Source organism: Pogoniulus pusillus, chromosome 29 (genome assembly GCF_015220805.1).
Source record: "Pogoniulus pusillus isolate bPogPus1 chromosome 29, bPogPus1.pri, whole genome shotgun sequence".
NCBI lineage: Eukaryota > Metazoa > Chordata > Aves > Piciformes > Lybiidae > Pogoniulus > Pogoniulus pusillus.
The window spans coordinates 8,052,610-8,069,660 of NC_087292.1; the positions used below are offsets into that span (position 1 = coordinate 8,052,610).

At 47.0% G+C, this 17,051-nt stretch overlaps 1 protein-coding gene across 1 annotated transcript; it reads left to right on the forward strand.

The window, feature by feature from the left end:
• The first annotated feature begins 1,320 nt into the window (after nucleotides 1-1,320).
• Nucleotides 1,321-13,442, forward strand: LOC135188208 (somatomedin-B and thrombospondin type-1 domain-containing protein-like). The gene is made up of 5 exons (XM_064167505.1): nucleotides 1,321-1,673; nucleotides 5,306-5,500; nucleotides 6,170-6,248; nucleotides 7,688-7,864; nucleotides 12,504-13,442. Exons 1-5 carry the CDS (start codon nucleotides 1,460-1,462, stop codon nucleotides 12,619-12,621), a joined length of 783 nt encoding a protein of 260 aa, XP_064023575.1. The 5' UTR covers nucleotides 1,321-1,459; the 3' UTR covers nucleotides 12,622-13,442.
• The last annotated feature ends 3,609 nt before the right edge of the window (nucleotides 13,443-17,051 follow it).

A 17,051-nucleotide genomic window follows, 5' to 3' on the forward strand; every position in this document is an offset into this window, starting at 1 on the left:
GGATTGTATTGGTTAATTAGCTGAGTAATGCAATCTCCTTTTGAATGTCCTTTCTGTTCTAGATCAAGAATGAGACATTCATTGATTAAATGACTTATCTGCAGTCACATAATGAATGACTCACTGGCAGAGGCAGGAATTAGCACCAGGTATCATTAAATGCCTGCTTCCTCGACCCCGTAGCCTCTTACATCTAGTGCTGTTCTCTATTCTCTCCTGGCCCTTTTGCCTCTTGCCCACCACAGGATTTGTTACTCGTGCAATTTTCAAGGTGACAATATCTGACCACTGCTAAGAAAATGAGACATTAGTCCTTTGCCACAGACATCTACTGACATACAAAGAAGCTAAAGTTCTTTTTATTTCTTATCTTTTTGGAACGTTTTATCATGTTATGCCTGAGCTGGTGCAGTGCCAGGTCTCCTCTGCTCCCATGCCTCCAGCACTGCACATGATGGAGGTATTCAGCCTGTCTAGTATTATTTTCTGGTTTTCTGGAAGCATCTTTGCTGCAATCTCCCAGAGGCGGGAACACTCTGCCCATACCCACTGGTAATACAACAGCATAATTGGCTGCAAAGAATCAGTGGGTGGGTGGGTTTTCACAAATCCCAGTTCAGCATTCAGCAAGGTCTAACATCTGTTGTGATCAATATTTTAGAGCAAGTCTGTTTGATAAAAAGTTACAGTAAAGCCTTTAGCTTCCTACTGAATAGCTAAATAATTCACAGGAGTGGCTCTAATCGCTTTAAGCTTCTTGCATTTTAAAGGAAGCAGAAAATTCAGAGTGATTCTGTAGAGGCAGTACGGCCAGCTGGATTGTGTCTCTTACAAGCTGCTGTACTGGGAGTAAAGTGCTGTCAGGTTTTTTATGGCGTCTGAAGTAGGTTGGAGTCAAATCTGGTTGAAAAAAAAAAGGGGGTCTCTTTTTAGGATTTAGTTTTGATGATAGCGAGTGGTAGCAGTCAGCAGAGATGCCACCCTTTAGCACGAAGAGCCTGCAGAAACGGAGCACACGAGCGTCGTGAGCAGCCGCGCAGGTTAAGGCGAAGCAGCCTTAGGGCGGTGTGGGAACACAGAGGCTAATGTGTGCGCACAGCCGAACGGCTGCTGCCAGCCTGCTGCTGGGGCACTGCGTGCAGCTGCCTCGCTCTGCTGCACCCGCGGCAGCGCCCAGCCCTGCTCCGGCCCGCGGCTCGTGTCCTGCCCCGAGGTGCGGGCCCCGCCCTGGCAGGTGCGGGCCCCGCCCTGGCAGGTGCCGCCGCTGACCCCGAGCGCCGCGAGCCCGAGCTGCACCCGCAGCTCCGCCCGGTCCGCCCTGCTGCCGTTCAGCGGCGGGGCCAGGGTGCGAGGGTAGGCGGGCCGGCTCCTTCCCCTCAGCCCCCGCTCCCGGCGCCTTTAAGCCGAGAGCTGTGCCGGGCTGGCGGGGAGCGAAGGCGAGTGGCGGCGCCGAGCATCCATGGCGGGCTGGGCCGCCCTGCTGGCGCTGCTCGCCCTGCCCCGCCGCGTCGCCGCTGGCGGCTGTGCCGCCCACGGGCTGTGCTGCCCGGGCCGCGACCCGACCTGCCTCAGCACCGGCCGGCGGCCCGACGGAGCCCACGGGCCGTGTTACTGCGACCAGGCGTGCACTCGCACCCTCGACTGCTGCCACGACTACGCCGACGCCTGCCCAGGTGAGTGGCCGGCGGGGCTGCGGCCGCTCCCGGGCACGGCTGTTCCCTGCTGCCGAGCTGACCTTCATCTGCCCGCCCCGGGCTCTGGCTGCGCTTGAAAGCGTCGCTGGGCTCTGCTTTGCTCTGGGGAAAGCAAGAGCGGAGAGGTAGGCGCGCATGCGGAGGGCTGGAGGAGCAGTGATGCAAACAGGGGAGATGCAGGTTAGATATAAGGAAGACATTTCTTAAGCTGAGTGTGGCGAAACACTGGCCCAGGTTGCCCAGAGAGGTGTTAGGTGCCCTGTCTCTGGAAACACTCAGGAACAAGTTGGAAGGGGCTCAAGCAAACTGATTCAGTTGCAGATATCCCTGCTCACTGCCCGGAGGTTGGAGTAGATGACCTTTAAAGATCCCTTACAACCCTAACCATTCCATGATGATTCTGTTGATTCAGTGATTCTCCAGCCTTTTTCCCCACCTGGGTTGTGACTCTCAGAGGTGCTGTGGTCTCCTGGAGCAGACAGCTGTCAGGCCATGTCAGGAAGTTATGTTTGTGCAGGACAGAATGAGAATACCCCAATCTCATGTAGACCAAATTCCTATGGGTGAGAGAAAATCTGCTACTCCTGTTGGTGCTTCCCTACCAAAGGCATTGAGACCTGTAGCGTGTGGCTCTAGCTCTATGGTTTGGTATGGCAAGAGCCTTGGCCACTGCCCATGCAGCTGAGTGTAAGGTCTCTGGGCAGTGCAGCTTTCCTGAGGAGCCAATAGCATTTCCTCCATGAGCGTCTGCTGCTAAAGCAAGGGTGTGAATGAAGGAGGAAAGTTACTCTTGTGAGGGTTAAGATCTCTTATTCCCTCGCTACAAACAGCATCCGCAGGGAGCCTTACCTGCTTACATAATGCCTTGCTTTTTAAACCTGCAGAGCTTTGCATACATCCTGTGATTTAAGTGTTCCCCCCCCCCCCCTTGCAAGACAGAGCTGGAAAACGTGTGAGCAATTAGTTAACTCCAAAGTGATTTAGTCCAGCTGTGTCTGTGGATGAAGACAGGCTAGCAGGTCTGCAGACCAGCAGTTCCCAAGTGCAGCAGTGAGCAGCAAGCATGAAAGTGCTACCCAAGGGATCGCATAAACCTGCCTCCCCCCTGGTCGGCAGTGAGGGTGCAGATTGGCTGTCCAGCAGTTGAGGCTGCCGGGGGAGAGGTCTGTTGGTGCTGGATGCCTCAGTGCCTTGAGGTCTCAACGTGGTTGGGCTATTGGGTGCTTCTTCAGTGCGTCTGCACCTGAACCCAGCTGCTCTGAGTAGTCATGGGGAATAACTGAGATAGGATCTCTTGTGTCTATTCTTCGTGTTATAGAAGAGTAACATGAGTGCGTTTGCAGGCATCGTGAAGGGGCAGGCGAGGGCACGCTCTCTTTCTGTGCTGGGCGCCTCTGCAGCCGTCCGATGTCACAGCTGCAGCCCTTCTGCCAGCCTGGTGCCATCCTGTGGCGCACTGGGGAATAGCAGCGTTCCGTTGGCGGCGCTCAGGCGAGAGCTGGGTTTGTGCGGGAGGAGGCATTTCTGCCTTGTTTCTTGTGATTCATCCAGATGCTGGATGAAAGGGACCCAGTACTACTTTGACTTGTATTGCCTTTGTAGCCTGGCCTTTTTTTTAGGAGTTTTCTTACTCCCACCACTAAAGAGCTGCTTTATCAAACTGACTTGTAAAGCAAGATATTAAGGCAAAGATGTTAATATCTGACACCAAACAAATCTGAGGAGAGCAGAATACTCTGAATAAATCAGATGTACAAAAGGATTGTAATGCTGGGCAGCCTACAGTCCAACGCACAGTACTTTTTTTGAGGTGCATTGCTGCACAAATGAAACGTCTCAACTGCTTAGGAAATTGATTTGATGCCCAGACTCAGAGCAGGTTTTAAAAGCTGTTTGTGGTGCCTTTGATAAAGAAAAGCGATAGTGTTTGAAAGATCTTAAAGTTTCTGAAGACAAGGGCAGTTTCAAAAGAGGTTAATGCAGTAATTAAAGGTTTTCTGGTCCCAATGAAATCAGTGGAACTCAGACTTTTGAATGCCTTTGTAGATTGGAGTGTAGATGTCTGTTACTGTAAGGTGCTGAACATAACAGCTTCAGATGGATTTGGCTGAGCTCATCAACATCTCTAAATTGAGTGAGAGTTTAGTAGTGGAGCTGGACTCAGAACCGAGGCATTTCTCATGCATAAGCTTGTTTCTGCCCTTGTCTTGCCTCGTGAGAACTGACAGAGACTTTGGTGGACGACTGCTTGCAAGTGCAGCCTTTTTCTTAGTGTGTGTAAGGAGATGTGTGCTGGCCTTTAGCAGGTCATTGTCATAAGGCACCTGGTGGCTGGCCTAGCAAGGTGGGAAACCTCTTAAGACACTTATGCACTGGTGCACCTGAAGTTTGATGTCCTTGGAAGTGCTGATGTGATGTGTTATCATACACTGGTCCAGTTCAGTCTCAAAATACAGAAATACAAAGAAAGAGGCTGTAGCCAGCTGGAAATGTGTGTGGGCAAAAATAATATGAGTCTAGACTGACCTGGAGGTGTTTTTTGCCCAAGTAATTGTTCTTGGTTCTCAGGCTGTGTTAAGTACAACTAATCAAATATATCAGGGTCTATGGTCCCAGGTTGCTTTTGAGAGAGACTGCTGATTCCTGTGTTATTTGTCATAGCTCTGAAGCATTACTTAGTGCAGGTTCCCAGAATTTAAAGTTGTGAGTCGCATCTGGAGAATATTTTGGGATTGGTTGCAACAAGTACAAAGTGGAAACCATTGTATTTCATTTTGATTCCTGATCTCAACTCCAGTCAGCCATGTGATGGCCCAAACTCCATGGCTGGTTATCATTTTCTGTATGACATCTCGCAAGAGAAGTCAGTAAGATTTCAGGCTTTATTTGCATGAAGAGCCTACAACACCCTCCTTTTCCTCCTGCTCTTTATCCTGTTCTTTCTCTACCCCTCAGTTTGACCTTGTCTAATTTTTAAATCTTCATCAGTTCAGCTAGCGCAGGTCACAGTCTGCCAGGGAGGCTTGCAGTGGTGTAGGAGTGGGAGGTGGCTGGTCCCATGTAGGCTAGCCTGGGTGGCTGGAGCTTCTGGGCAGGTAATTTCCTGGGAGCAGAGCTACTGAGAACTGCCCAGCACAACTGTGGGGCAGGTGTTAAATAAGGAGAGTTGTACTGTGTTATGTTGAAAGGTGTCTTTTCTGGAAAAGTCACGTCACTGGCACCATTTCTGCAACCTCCCATGGGAGCTGGGGTTGTTTAGCCTGGGAAAGAGGAGGCTCAGGGGTGACCTCATTGCTGTCTGCAGCTACCTGAGGGGAGGCTGTAGCCAGGTGGGGGTTGGTCTCTTCTCCCAGGCAACCAGCAACAGAACAAGGGGACATAGTCTTAAGTTGTGCTGGCAGAGGTATAGGCTGGATGTTAGGAGGAAGTTCTTGCCAGAGAGAGTGATTGGCATTGGAATGGGCTGCCCAGGGAGGTGGTGGAGTTGCCGTCCCTGGAGATGTTCATGCAAAGCCTGGATGAGTCACTTAGTGCCATGGTCTAGTTGATAGGATAGGGTTGGGTGATCTTCCGACCTGGTGTATTGGATGTTTCTATGATTCTTCCTCCAGTTATCCCCTGTATTGTATCCCAGTGGAGTGTCTGGAGCGGCTGTGCGGAGCCTTGCAAGACAACGTATCGTGTGCGGAGGAGACACATTGTCCAGGAGCCCAGGAACGGAGGAGAGGCATGCCCAGCTCTGGAGGAGAGGGCTGGCTGCATGGAGTACTGGACTCAGCAAGGAACAGAGTGCAGACAGTCCATGAGTAAGTCCACTGGAAGTGCCCAGGTAATGGGTGGAGGGGAAGGAGAGCAAAGCTGACCTGTCTTTACTGTATTTAAAAAGAGTTATTTGCATGCAAGTGCATGTTTGCTCTGGGTCTGTCTGGTGCAACTGAGAGCTGAGCTCTTCACACAGGGGATTAGAGATACCCTTGCCAGGGCAGTATGTGAAAGGAGTTCCCACCATTCACTGTGATCTGCTGTGCTTCAAACATGAAATACTGCAGACGTGTTGTGGTCTCGCTTACACAAGTGCAGGTTTCTGGCAGCTTTGATAATGCTGGTAGATTTATGCCTGTTTAAAAATTCTGTAAGTGGCTGCTGAACAGTTTCTTTTATATATCTTATTTTATGAGTCATTCACAAAAAGTCATGAAGGAGCAATACCCATCAAAGGCAAGATATGACATTTCTGCACTGGAGCAGAGTGCAGGTGGAGCAGACCCTCAGCTGGGGAAAAAGCCTGACTTTAGTTTGTGCAAATATTTTTTTCAGTGAAACAGTTGATGGTCATGGATAATTAAAAATGCAGTTAGAATTGTGTTTGTCTCTTGCTAAAGATAAAGGCCCATATTTACTGTTTTGCAGATGTAAACAGCCCTGCTGCAGTACTGCCACTCACACTCTGTGCTCTTTCTCTTTGATATACACAGTCCCAGCATTAATAACAACAGGAGGATTTGGAAAAGCAAGAAAGAAAAGAGCTGCAGCTGATGGCAGTGAACGAGCAGGGTAAGTCGGAGGCATATTACAGAGGCTCAGTCATGTTCCACCTTCAGTGTGTCTGGTTGCAGTTTTGGGCCCAGCTTTTTCCTGATCAGAATTGGCATTCCCTACCAGCAGGGCAGCACTACACTAGAGCAGAGTGCTGCTTCCCCCTCGGGGACAGCAGTGTCTGCAGTGCTGGGGATCTGCCTTGATCTAAGTCCAGGACATGACCCTGTGTTCTGCCTCAAACACAGGAGCATCACCCTTCCCAGTCTTTCTCAGCCAGGGTCATCACTAGCAGTGACATAGTGCTGATGGGAAAGGTTATCTTCTACTCTGTAAGGACTTGTACACAGCTTTGTTGTTCCCTGGAGGTTCTTACTGCAGTCCCTGGTGCTTTGCCTGTTTCTTGTTGAGAGCTGCCATTCCTGTCAACACTCTGGAGTTTCCCAGAGCTGCCCTTGCAGCATGGAGCAGCTATGCACTTGTTGATTTATTTTCCACCTGCTCTTGTACATGTAAGTATTTCCACAGTGTGTGGGTGCATCCATCCACCTCATAGAAGTGTCTGAAGCAAAGGGCATCTCTTCACTCTCAGCCTGCCTTGGACTGCTCATTGGCTGGGCCTTCTCCCTGTAAAATTCAAAAATGTGAGCACAGCTCTGTTTCATCTGTGCTTCTCCTTGTCTTATCTGAGGGCAAGAGAGCAAGGAAGCAAACTGCTCATATTCAGTGCACTATGTGAAGGTGTTTGGAAATCCCTGTGATGACTGACTGACACAGAACCAGTCTAAACTAGAGCCCAACTCTTCTGTGTTTATAGACTGTTGCTGAACTTCCTTGGTTCCCCCCTCCCCCAGACAAGCCCATTTCCTTATGGACTTTCCTCTCAAGTTTGGTTCAGATTGGAAGCACAGAGAAATCTGAACAGGGTAGAAGTGCTGTGTCAGCCTGGTAGCCCTCTTGCTGAGATATGGCAACCCCACTCTGTCTCTTAGGGTAGAGATCATCACAGGAAAAATGTGTACAGACCAAATCTTAGCTCCTGCTGCAAGTTGCTCTACAAAACCCATTATAAGTAACTCAGAGCAGCTGATAAATGTGTTTCAACAAATGGATGCCAGACTTGGAGTCAAACGACCTGTCCATGGGGTTTCTTGGCTTTCCTCAAGCGCTTTGCTAGTCTGTGTCTCTATTTGTAAAAGCAGATGCTGGTAACAGCTGATATTTCTTGATATGTTAATGGAGACCACCAGCAGAGTGGTTTTGTTCCTCATGTAACCTTCTCAAAATGCAGGTGCACCACATGTTCTTTCTTTCACTGGAGGCTTCTTGAGTGGGGAGCACTTTCTGATTTTTCTTAATTGGTGATACGTGGTCACCCAGTATAGTCTGGCTCTTCTAGTCACTTGGGAGGCTCAATTTGGTTATTGAGCTAACCTCCTGGTTTATTTTGGTTGCAGGTATTGTGTTGAGTTCCAGCTTGTGGCCATCACACCGGGCTGCTTGCAGAGCCATCACTCGTACACTCGCTGGATGCAGTATCTCAGAGAGGGTCACACTGTCTGTGTGGAGTGCCAGCACCCAGCTTTAGACTCCACAAGTCTACATTGTCATGGGGATGGCAGTGGAAGCCAAACGTAAGTTTTAACTTTTGGTTTTGTGTTGAGTTTTTCATTCTTCTCCTTTGATCTGCTTGTCTCTGTTTCATAACATGCTGCGTGCAGCAATCTGGAGCACTCTAAGTGTGTTAACTGCTCTTTGTTGCATACCATGAGTTTCTTGCAGAGCTGAAGTGGTCTGGTGAAGGTCATGTATCAAACCAGTGGCAGAGCCAGTACTGAAATGGGAGAGTACCTGCACTTAGTCTGTTAAATCTCTCTGATTTTTAAGTGCCGTGGTTGTGGAGATTTTTTTTGTCTTAAGATACTTCAGCCATGATTCTAAGGTTAGCAGTCCTGTGAGATGCCAAATAAACCCAAATCTGTTTCTAATTTTGAAGCACTGGGAATTTATTTTCTACAAGTGGCCCTTTTAGAAGTATTTCTGGGTGGTGACAGCTGACTTAGAGACTTGGGGAATGTGCTGGCACCAGAGGTTGGGTGGGGAAGTACTGTTAGATCTTTGTACTTTAAGCATCCTTTCTCTGGAAAGCTGAAGAACCTTTGGAGTGATTGATGTGGACCACACAGGCTGTACAAATTTGGCAGACTCCAGCAAAGGTGAAGGGAATGACTTGAGACTGCAAAACACATCTGTGGCAGAGCCAGACACAGAGGAATCCTGGCTCCCAAGCCTCTGCTGTGGTCGCTGGAGGCCCAGCCTCTGCACTGCTTTTATCCTGATACTGTTAACCCCATTTTTAGTTTATTAAAGTCATCCTCTGAAACTGGCTAGCAGCCCTGCCTGAGGAAATCATTGCTCATCAATTCTGGGTAGGGGTATTTTTGTAACTTATATAAATGTTGAAATAACCACATATATTTTAATTAGAAACTCTAAATGAGTGTTATCAGGCCTCAAGCACACAAGGTTATTGCACTACCAAGACTGCCAATAATGGTCTCTTTAGACAGGTTTTTGCTCGGTCTTTTATTAACAGGAAAGTCATATTAGAGTCTTTTCCTTCCCTGTCTCAGTCTGTTGAGTACAAAGGTTCCAAGAGATTTTAGATGAAGAAGAAGAAAATCTTAGTTAGGTGTGGCCAGGAGTAGCTCTTACCTGTGTTCAGCATGGAAATGATTATAAAAGCTTACCCTAATGTTGTACTTAAACCCTGGAGCAGGACAGGACCATCAGATTAGGGAAAAGACATGCAGGAGTTTGTTATCTCTCTGGGCTGTAAAAAGAGGTGGGCATTTCCATTTGCCTGTTCTGGTGAACAGCACTGTATGGAACGGAAGCACAAAGGAAATGGCCCTGTGTCTTAAAGGTAAGATGCTTGAGTGTTGGCAGACTGAAGACTGGAGTGGAGTAGCAGTTGTGGATGACTGGTTCCCTCAGGTCAAAACTTAGCCCAGGTCTCAGCAGGTGGTTTAAATCCATCCCAGTTGAGCAGTGCCTAAAAGTTGCTCTCAGTCTTGCTGGGGGTCTGTAAGGTGAACTGGTGAGTCCATTTCATTATAGGCAGCCTTCAAGAAAGCAAACTTCTGCTAACACAGTGAGACTTCACTCCTGCAGCATCACTGCCTACAGTGTCAAATGAAGTCATGCCTGTGGCATGTTGTGGCAAGTATGGAGCTATCTACTTGTGTTCCAATCTGAGATACTGTCTGTGTTCATTTGTGTTCATTGCCAGGATAGTAAAATAGGCTTGGAGGGCAGGTAGAGCTTGGCTGAGCAGTGGACAAAACTCCTATCTACAAAAGGTAATGCAGAAGCACTTTAAGCCTCCGTGAACCAACACTGCTGGGCAGCTGTGTTAGAGAAGAACGTGTGACTGACAGGTGGAACACTAATGATGTCTTTGGTCTGCAGCATCCTTCTTCTGTATATGTGAAGTCTCCTTTACATTTCACATAGATCTTTTAGGTAACTCCTACATTTCCCTAGATAGGTAACCTCCAGGTAATGTTCTTTATCACAATTTGAACTTATAGTGGTGGGTCAGGAAGATTGTTGTCCAGAGCTTGATTTTTCTTGATACCAGCATCTCAAGTGCAAGTATTTACTGTAGGTATTCTTTATATGAATAGAGCTGTCCCCTATTTGTTTCCAGAAATAATAAACTATTTTTACTAGGCTTCATACAGGAAAAAACTGACCTCTGTGATCTCTGAGAAGAAATTGGACTGCTGGTGGGGACAGAAACTGAGTGGAATGAGGGCAGTGTCTGTGAAAATGCTTCTGCTTCCTGTTAGAGTAAGTGGCCATACCTGAGCATGCAGTCCTGCAGAGGGAGCAGTGCTCTGAGGGGTTGCATGGTGAGCTCCTTAGGCTGGCCAAATGTGGAGGGCATAAATGTGATGCTTGTAAAGGAAGGTGGAAGAAGATGGGGAAGCAATTGCACCCCTAAGAAGGAGGATGGTGAGAGGCCAAAGATGACTGCCAGAGCCTAGGATGCAGCTTGTGTTGCATTTGCCTAGCTCTGCTCCTGGGGCTCTGGCTCTGTACTCAGTTCACCCTCGTTTTGAATTTTTGCTGGTGTAACTGCCAGGAGATGAGGACAGTTTGTGGTAACCTCAGAGCAGTAGCTCTGCCAGCTGCCCTGTGCTGTGCTGACCCGGGTCTCTGAGGCCGCTGGCTGAGGCTGTGTGGGGACACATGCACAGCTGCTGCTGTCCCACCCACGCTCTGCCTGCACTTTGCTTCTCACTCTGTCGTTTCGGCAGCTTGTGCCAGTGTTTAGTTCCCTGAGATATTGTTCCAAGAGTGACTCTCAGGAAGGAAAACATCTGACAGAGTTTAAAATAAACTCAGCAATGCTGGTATATTTTGATGAGTATTTCCTAATTATCTTCTTGTGTCTAAGTGGAGTCTGGCTTATAAATGCTTCAAGTCAGAGAGAAATGCTTGTTCTCTGTGCCTTCCACCTGTCTCCCACTCTACAGAAGATGCTAGTTCATTTTAACCCCTCTTATGCAAGCTCAGAAGGTAACCCAAAGCCCTTGATACATGGCCAGATCTTTGGCCATCAGGTAAGGATAGCTAGGATAGCCTAGCTTGCCTTGTTTTCTTTCTTCTAGAGGGTTATGAGATAAACAAGCCAGAGCATGGAGCCAGGAAATTGATCTGTTAATTTTGGGTTGTCTTCTGAAAGATCTACAAATAAAAGCAGAGACTTGGCATCTGTGAAATAGCTACTCAGCCTGTGTCTAGGAGGATCAGCTGCTCTTCATCATCTGGAGCATGATGTGGTGGTTTTAATGCATAAAGTGTCCAGACTGCAGCAGCTTGTGCCCCTGCTTGCAGGGTGGAGGGAGAGAGAGGATGCATGGGCTTGATTTATAACAAAGTCAGTATTTACTTTCCCTGCCAGCAAGATGAGAACAAGCAAATTTAGCTTATGTATTTAAGAAGTTAAGCTTTTTAAAGGTAAACCTGCAGCCCAGAGTTCTAAAGGATATGGGACTGCTCTGTGTGCAGCCTGTTTTATCTGGGGTCTTAATCCTCCCTGTGCAGACTCTGGTATTTTGAAATGACCCCAAGCCAAAAGAAAACCACAGTGAGCCTTTTCCAACCATGCATAAAACCATGCTCTGGAGCATGACATCTCATTAGACCAAGAGCAGGGTTATCTTTGTGGAGCTAGATCAATGATTCCAGATTGCACAGAGCTGTGAACCAAGCAGAAATTAGGAGTCTGTCTGGCCGCTTTGTGAGCAGCTCTCTGTAGCGAGCAAGAGTTGATCTGGTTGTGGTACTTGTGCTTCCCCAAAGGTCAGGGCTGGGACATTCTGATGGGAAGAATTCTCCTAAGCCACTAAATGCTAAAATCGGGGAAGGGGCACAGTGCTATGGCCAGATTTCAGTTTCTATGGCTGTCAGGACAGCACTGCCTGTGCAGCCACTGGTTGTGAAAAATGGCCTGTGGACCTGTTTAGTTGGTCAATATAATGACCTGCAAGCCTGGGAGAAAAGGTGTTGGTTGATTCACTGTTTATTTTGGGTTGGCTGATTCATTGGGACCTCTACTTAAGAGGTCTGTGAGTAACCTTGCTCCAGTACTTGTGGGTCTGGTACCTCCAGCTAGCTGCCATCCAGGCAAGTGTTCCACCTGTGTGGTTATCCAGAGATACTCATGTGCCTGACCTGCTCACACAAACACCTGCTGTGAATTGTGTGCTGGGTACCTACTCAGCATCTCAGTGTCTGTGGGTGGCAATAGAGCTCTGCCTGCTGAGAGGGTGCATGGTGTTACAAAGGAGAGAGGAGAAAATGAGATTTTGCCCACTTTGCAACCTGTCAGGTGTTTCAGTCCAGGAGTTATGGGCGTGTTGGTGTGCTTTGTGAGTTGTCACATGCAGTGCAGCCCATCTGGAGGGAATGTTTCTGTGAATTCTTTTGGACTTAACATCTATAGTGTGTGCTGCTCTGTGCTCTACTAGCCCAGTGTTCCTGCCTGTGGCTCTGCTTCACATAAGATTGTAATTCTGTGGGGTTCACTGTGGTTGCTGCTTCTTTACAGCAGTAGAAAGGCAGAACTGGGTTCACAGAGTGGAAATTGGTGGTAGCAAACTAAACGGAATTTCTGGGTGATTTAAGCCATGGTTGTACAAGTGACTGCTCTTGTAGTGGAAGTGCAGCACTTTAATTCTCTCCCTTTTATGACTGTTTCAGGAATCAGCTGCTGCACTGGCAGGCAGTAGGGAACCCTCGATGCAAGGGAACCTGGAAGAGAATTCGCCAGCTGGACACTTGCTCCTGTCCTTCTGTTCACAGCTTCTTGTTCATCTAACTTCTCCCGACAGTCCCAGCAAGGAAATGCTGTGATGGCTTGTCTGGCACCAGCGTGTGGCAGCAGCGGGAAGCACAACCAAAACGATGACTTCTCCAAGTCAGTTACTCTCCACGAAGTTGCTGTTTGTACTGGGGCATCCTGAATCCTCTGTCCATGTGTACTCCTTGATTTCCAAAGAAATCAGGCTTGCTGTGAAATGCTTTTTTTGCCCATTAATCCCTGAGAAGGCCCTGTCAGACCCCAATGACTTCTTGCAGATCCCCATTTTCCCAAGAGGGATGAGAATTCACCAAATAAGAAATTGTACAAAAAAGGCCACAGGAACCCAAGTTACATTACTATTTTTCTAAAGTCACAGTGAAGAATCAACAGTGCAAAATAGATTAACTCCAGAGTCTTCTTTTCATGGCAGTGGCACTTCGTGGATGCTTCCTGTTTGTGCCTGTGTGTCTTTTCCTTTTGTTTTCAACCTCTCTGGTCTCTTCATTTCATATTGATCCTCAGCCTTACAAAGGGTTGCTCTTGTGCTGCTGAGATACTGGCAAAACATAGAAATAGGAGATACCTGTGAAAATAGGAGATACCAAGGATGAATGCTGCCTTGAACTTCAGGCTTCAAGGAGCAAGTCCAGGTTGTGCCAAAATGCTGTGCAGTCCTGGGGCTGTAAACAGGAAGTCATCCCAGCTGTGCCAGGAGGGCTGGCTGTAGCCTGATATTTTGGGCTGTAAAATAGATGAAATATTTTTCTTACATTCTGGTGATTTATAGTCATACTTTTGTATAAATGAAAATAAAGGAGAGTGGAATATCTGTTTGATTGATCTGTCTAATGCCATCTTTTTAGTGCCTGAACCTGCCTGGTTTGTGCTGGACTGCCTGTTCCAGCCAGTTTTGCTGCCAGTTGCTCTGCTGCACCAGGTAAGAGTGGAGGAAAAAGTTGCTGCTGTCCAGTTCCAGACCTACTCAGCATTTAGAGATGGAAGCCACAGATGTGCTGTGATAGTTCTTTTAGCATACAGATACTTCTGAATTTGCTTAAGCAAAACTGCAGAAAGGACTGGCACTTTGTAGCAGAGTGCTGCAGAGGTGAGCATCCAGGTTGGTTAATCTGTCTGAAATGGGGTGAGTGGCGGGGGCGGGGGGGGCTCTAGAGGAGACTTTTAATGCTCAGGTCCAATTCTAGTCTAGATTTGGATCATGAAACCCATCTAGTGCCCACGTTGAGGGTTTTTCATGAGGGCATTAAGGGGCACTGTAGATACATGTGTGAGATGCTTAGAGGCATGTGTTGTATGGTGGTGAGAGCTCCGAGTGCCTGGTGCCTCCTGGCTAGTACAGTAGGGATTTGAGAGCAAGGTTCTGCTTTTCATTGTATGTTACAAGCTGCCTCTGTGGATTAATGAGTCATGGTGGGGTGATGTCATCCTAGAGTAGCAAGATCTGAAAAAAAGAAAAGGCTTGTGCTTCACTGGCTGACATAATCCATAGCTTGTGGCCTGCTCACTGGTACATGTTGGTTTGTGAGCAGAGGGATGCAACCCTTTGAGAGAGGGCTTGGGAATAAAACTAAAATACAGCATTTTAGTTTTATGCAGTGAGGAATTTCTGTCAAGCTGGAAGCTGGTTTCATTTTCTTGGTGGAGATAAGTAATCATAGCAGCATTTATTCACTGGAAGGTTTTCTTTGTCCTGCAGAAGCCCCACACTGCACCACAGGACCATAAAGAGATGGCTGGTCGTTTCAGGAGCAGGATGGAGACAGCTCTTTCTACCCAAACTTTTGATAACAGGAACCCCTTTTATCAGATGCTTTCAGAACTGAGTACTGAAGCTATAAAGGATTCAATTTTTGCTTAATAAGGCTTAAAAACCTTGGCCTTCCACAAGTTACATTCACCCCAGTGCCCCTCTCCTACAACATCAGAGACAGTCAGGTAAGACTATCTACTGCAAGATAGTAAGTGATAATATCAAGTGAAAAATGCCTTTGTCATCAATGAAATGATGTGGCACATTAAAGCACCTTGATAGTGATCCTTTCCATTTACTGAGCACTTACTTCAGTGTTAGCTGTACTATATTTGTGTGTAAGATTGTTATTAAATTGCCATAGTCCTTGCTGTCAAACACTTATTCCTGACATCAATCCATTTGGTTGTGAGCCTCTCGGGTTAGAAGACCATCCTCCTGCTTCAGTGTGCTGAGAATAAGTGTGAAGAGAGGTTCTTTTCATAGCATTTTGCCCTTTGCTAGCTGAAATGGTAGGAAACTAGCCAGTTTCAATAGAAATTTGACACGTAGGAAGTTCTTAGAATCAGTCTCTTAAGCAGAAGGTAGCTGTACAGAGTTGTGATGTTTGAGAATAGGCTGCTCAGGAACAGTATTTTGGGTCAGATCACTACAGAATCTGGGCCTGATTGTTGAAGACTCACAGTAAGTTTGCTACAATGCTGCTTAGGTTAGCTGAAACTGAATTCGTGCCGCCTTTGATGAATAGTCCTCAGATGGAGAGAGAGAGAGAGAGAGGGATTTAGAAGTTGTCAAATGTTTTCATCTCTTCTAAGTGAAGTGTTTTGATCTTTGATTTTGGAATTGTATTTCAAGATTGAAACAATCTGAGTCAAACAATATTGTGTTCAACCCCCTCATTGTTTTTCAAGTCTCTGTTTCAAAGAAAATATTGGAGAACACCCCCAACCCCCCTTCATTTTCTATCTACCAAAATGATTTATTTATCAGTAGTGTTCTCATTTCAGTCCTGCTTATGAGACTGCTGCTAAGCACAGAAGAGTCTGTTCCTATGGCCAGAGACTTGCTGGTCAGAGTTTTTCTTTGTGGCCAGAGACTTGCTGGTCAGGGTTTTCTTTGCATCAGCCTGATCCCTGACTGCTGTTAATGTGATCTCCTAACAAAGAGCTGCTGTTGCTGGCATGGCAGAACTTCCAGTCTTTTGCTTCTGTCACCGTAGCTTCAGGATGCAGGAGTATGAAGGAAGTGTCCCCCTGAGGGACCCTTCTAGCAGCTGTATTCCTATGCAGGCTGTCACTTGATGGAACAAGACATTGCAAATGTCTCAGTGCATCAGTGTATTCGAAGAAGCCTGGCTTCACCTCCACACCCTGGGTGACTGTACAAACAAGTCCTGCTTCTAAGTTGCTGGGGGGAAGAAGGGGGAAATGCAAGTGTGTGTGAGAGAGAGCAATATGGCCCTTTTAGGTAGAAGAAATAATGGAAGTGTTGGATCACTTTCCCTGCAAATGCAGAGCAGCTCATGGCGTAGACAGATGCCAGATCTTCCCTGTTTCCCTCAAGGGGCTTTATCACCAGCTATCATCATAGTATCCATGATTTCTGCTGCCTGATGTTTGGGAAAGGTAAGGCTGTTGGATATCCAAGGCAATACACTCCCAGAAAAGGGTTTTGAACAGTAAACAAGCAAGGCAGCCTCACATTGAGGAAGATGACAGCTGTTCCCATGACAACACTGAAAGCTTTTCACCATTGGGTAACCACAGGAGAAGATCTCCCACGGCAAGTACATGAAGCCAGGAGCTTAGTCCTCATCTTCCAGAAGTCATCCTGTTGGGCACCGATAATGAGGACCTGCCAGCTGTGTGCATGCAGCTCCACCTTTTAGGCACTAGCCTGGCTCCAGATGAAAGGCAGAGCAAATAAAGCCAAAGCACCAGTGAGCTGGATTTATGTAAAAGGAAAATTAAGCTCAACCGATCTTCTTATACTTCCCTCTGCTCTCCAGCTGAGGATCTCTGTTTTTAATGATGAAAAGCCAAGCAAAAAATGCCAGCCATTTTATGAAGTGCTGAAGAAGCCATGTAATTCTCTCTGTGGTAATCCTTTGTCATCATGGGATGGAAGGAGAGTGAGGAACCTGAGGAAATTCTGCTGTGCTTCGCTCTAACCCTGTAGTGTCCATCTGGGATTCAACAGTTTGCTTCTGCATTTGAAACAGAAGGTGATAAAAGACCATCTTTTACCTTTGGATCTTCATGAGGCCCAGCAGCTCTTTGAGTGGCATGATATGTGGAATGCAGTCACCTGAATGTATGAGGATCTCCTCTCTTCAGGAGAAAGCCCTTGTGCATTTGAAAACAAGAGATGAAAATATGCCCAGAAATACCGGGAGCCAAAGGTAAAGAAAAAGAACAGAAAAGAAACTGCAGAAGAACCAAAACAAAAGTAGTTTTCTTGAATAGCCTTATTGCACTTACAAACCATCTTTTTCTTTTGCTTGGTGGCCAAAGGAGCTGAGCACATTCTGCTTGAATGGGAGCAGTTAGCAATACTCCATAAATGAGACTATTCTGTTATCTTTAGCTTTTCAAACCTATCTTTTTTTATCCTTCATTTTGAGTATTTTTAGTCTTTAAACATTAAGATCACTCACTGTCTTTTTTACTTTCCTTTT

Excerpts from the sequence above, each read along its gene's own strand:
- LOC135188208 (XM_064167505.1), top strand. The coding sequence starts at position 1,460 with ATGGCGGGCTGGGCCGCCCTGCTGGCGCTGCTCGCCCTGCCCCGCCGC. Across the intron at positions 5,501-6,169 it reads AGAGTGCAGACAGTCCATGA|TCCCAGCATTAATAACAACA; the intron begins GTAAGTCCACTG and ends TGATATACACAG. Across the intron at positions 6,249-7,687 it reads GATGGCAGTGAACGAGCAGG|GTATTGTGTTGAGTTCCAGC; the intron begins GTAAGTCGGAGG and ends TTTTGGTTGCAG.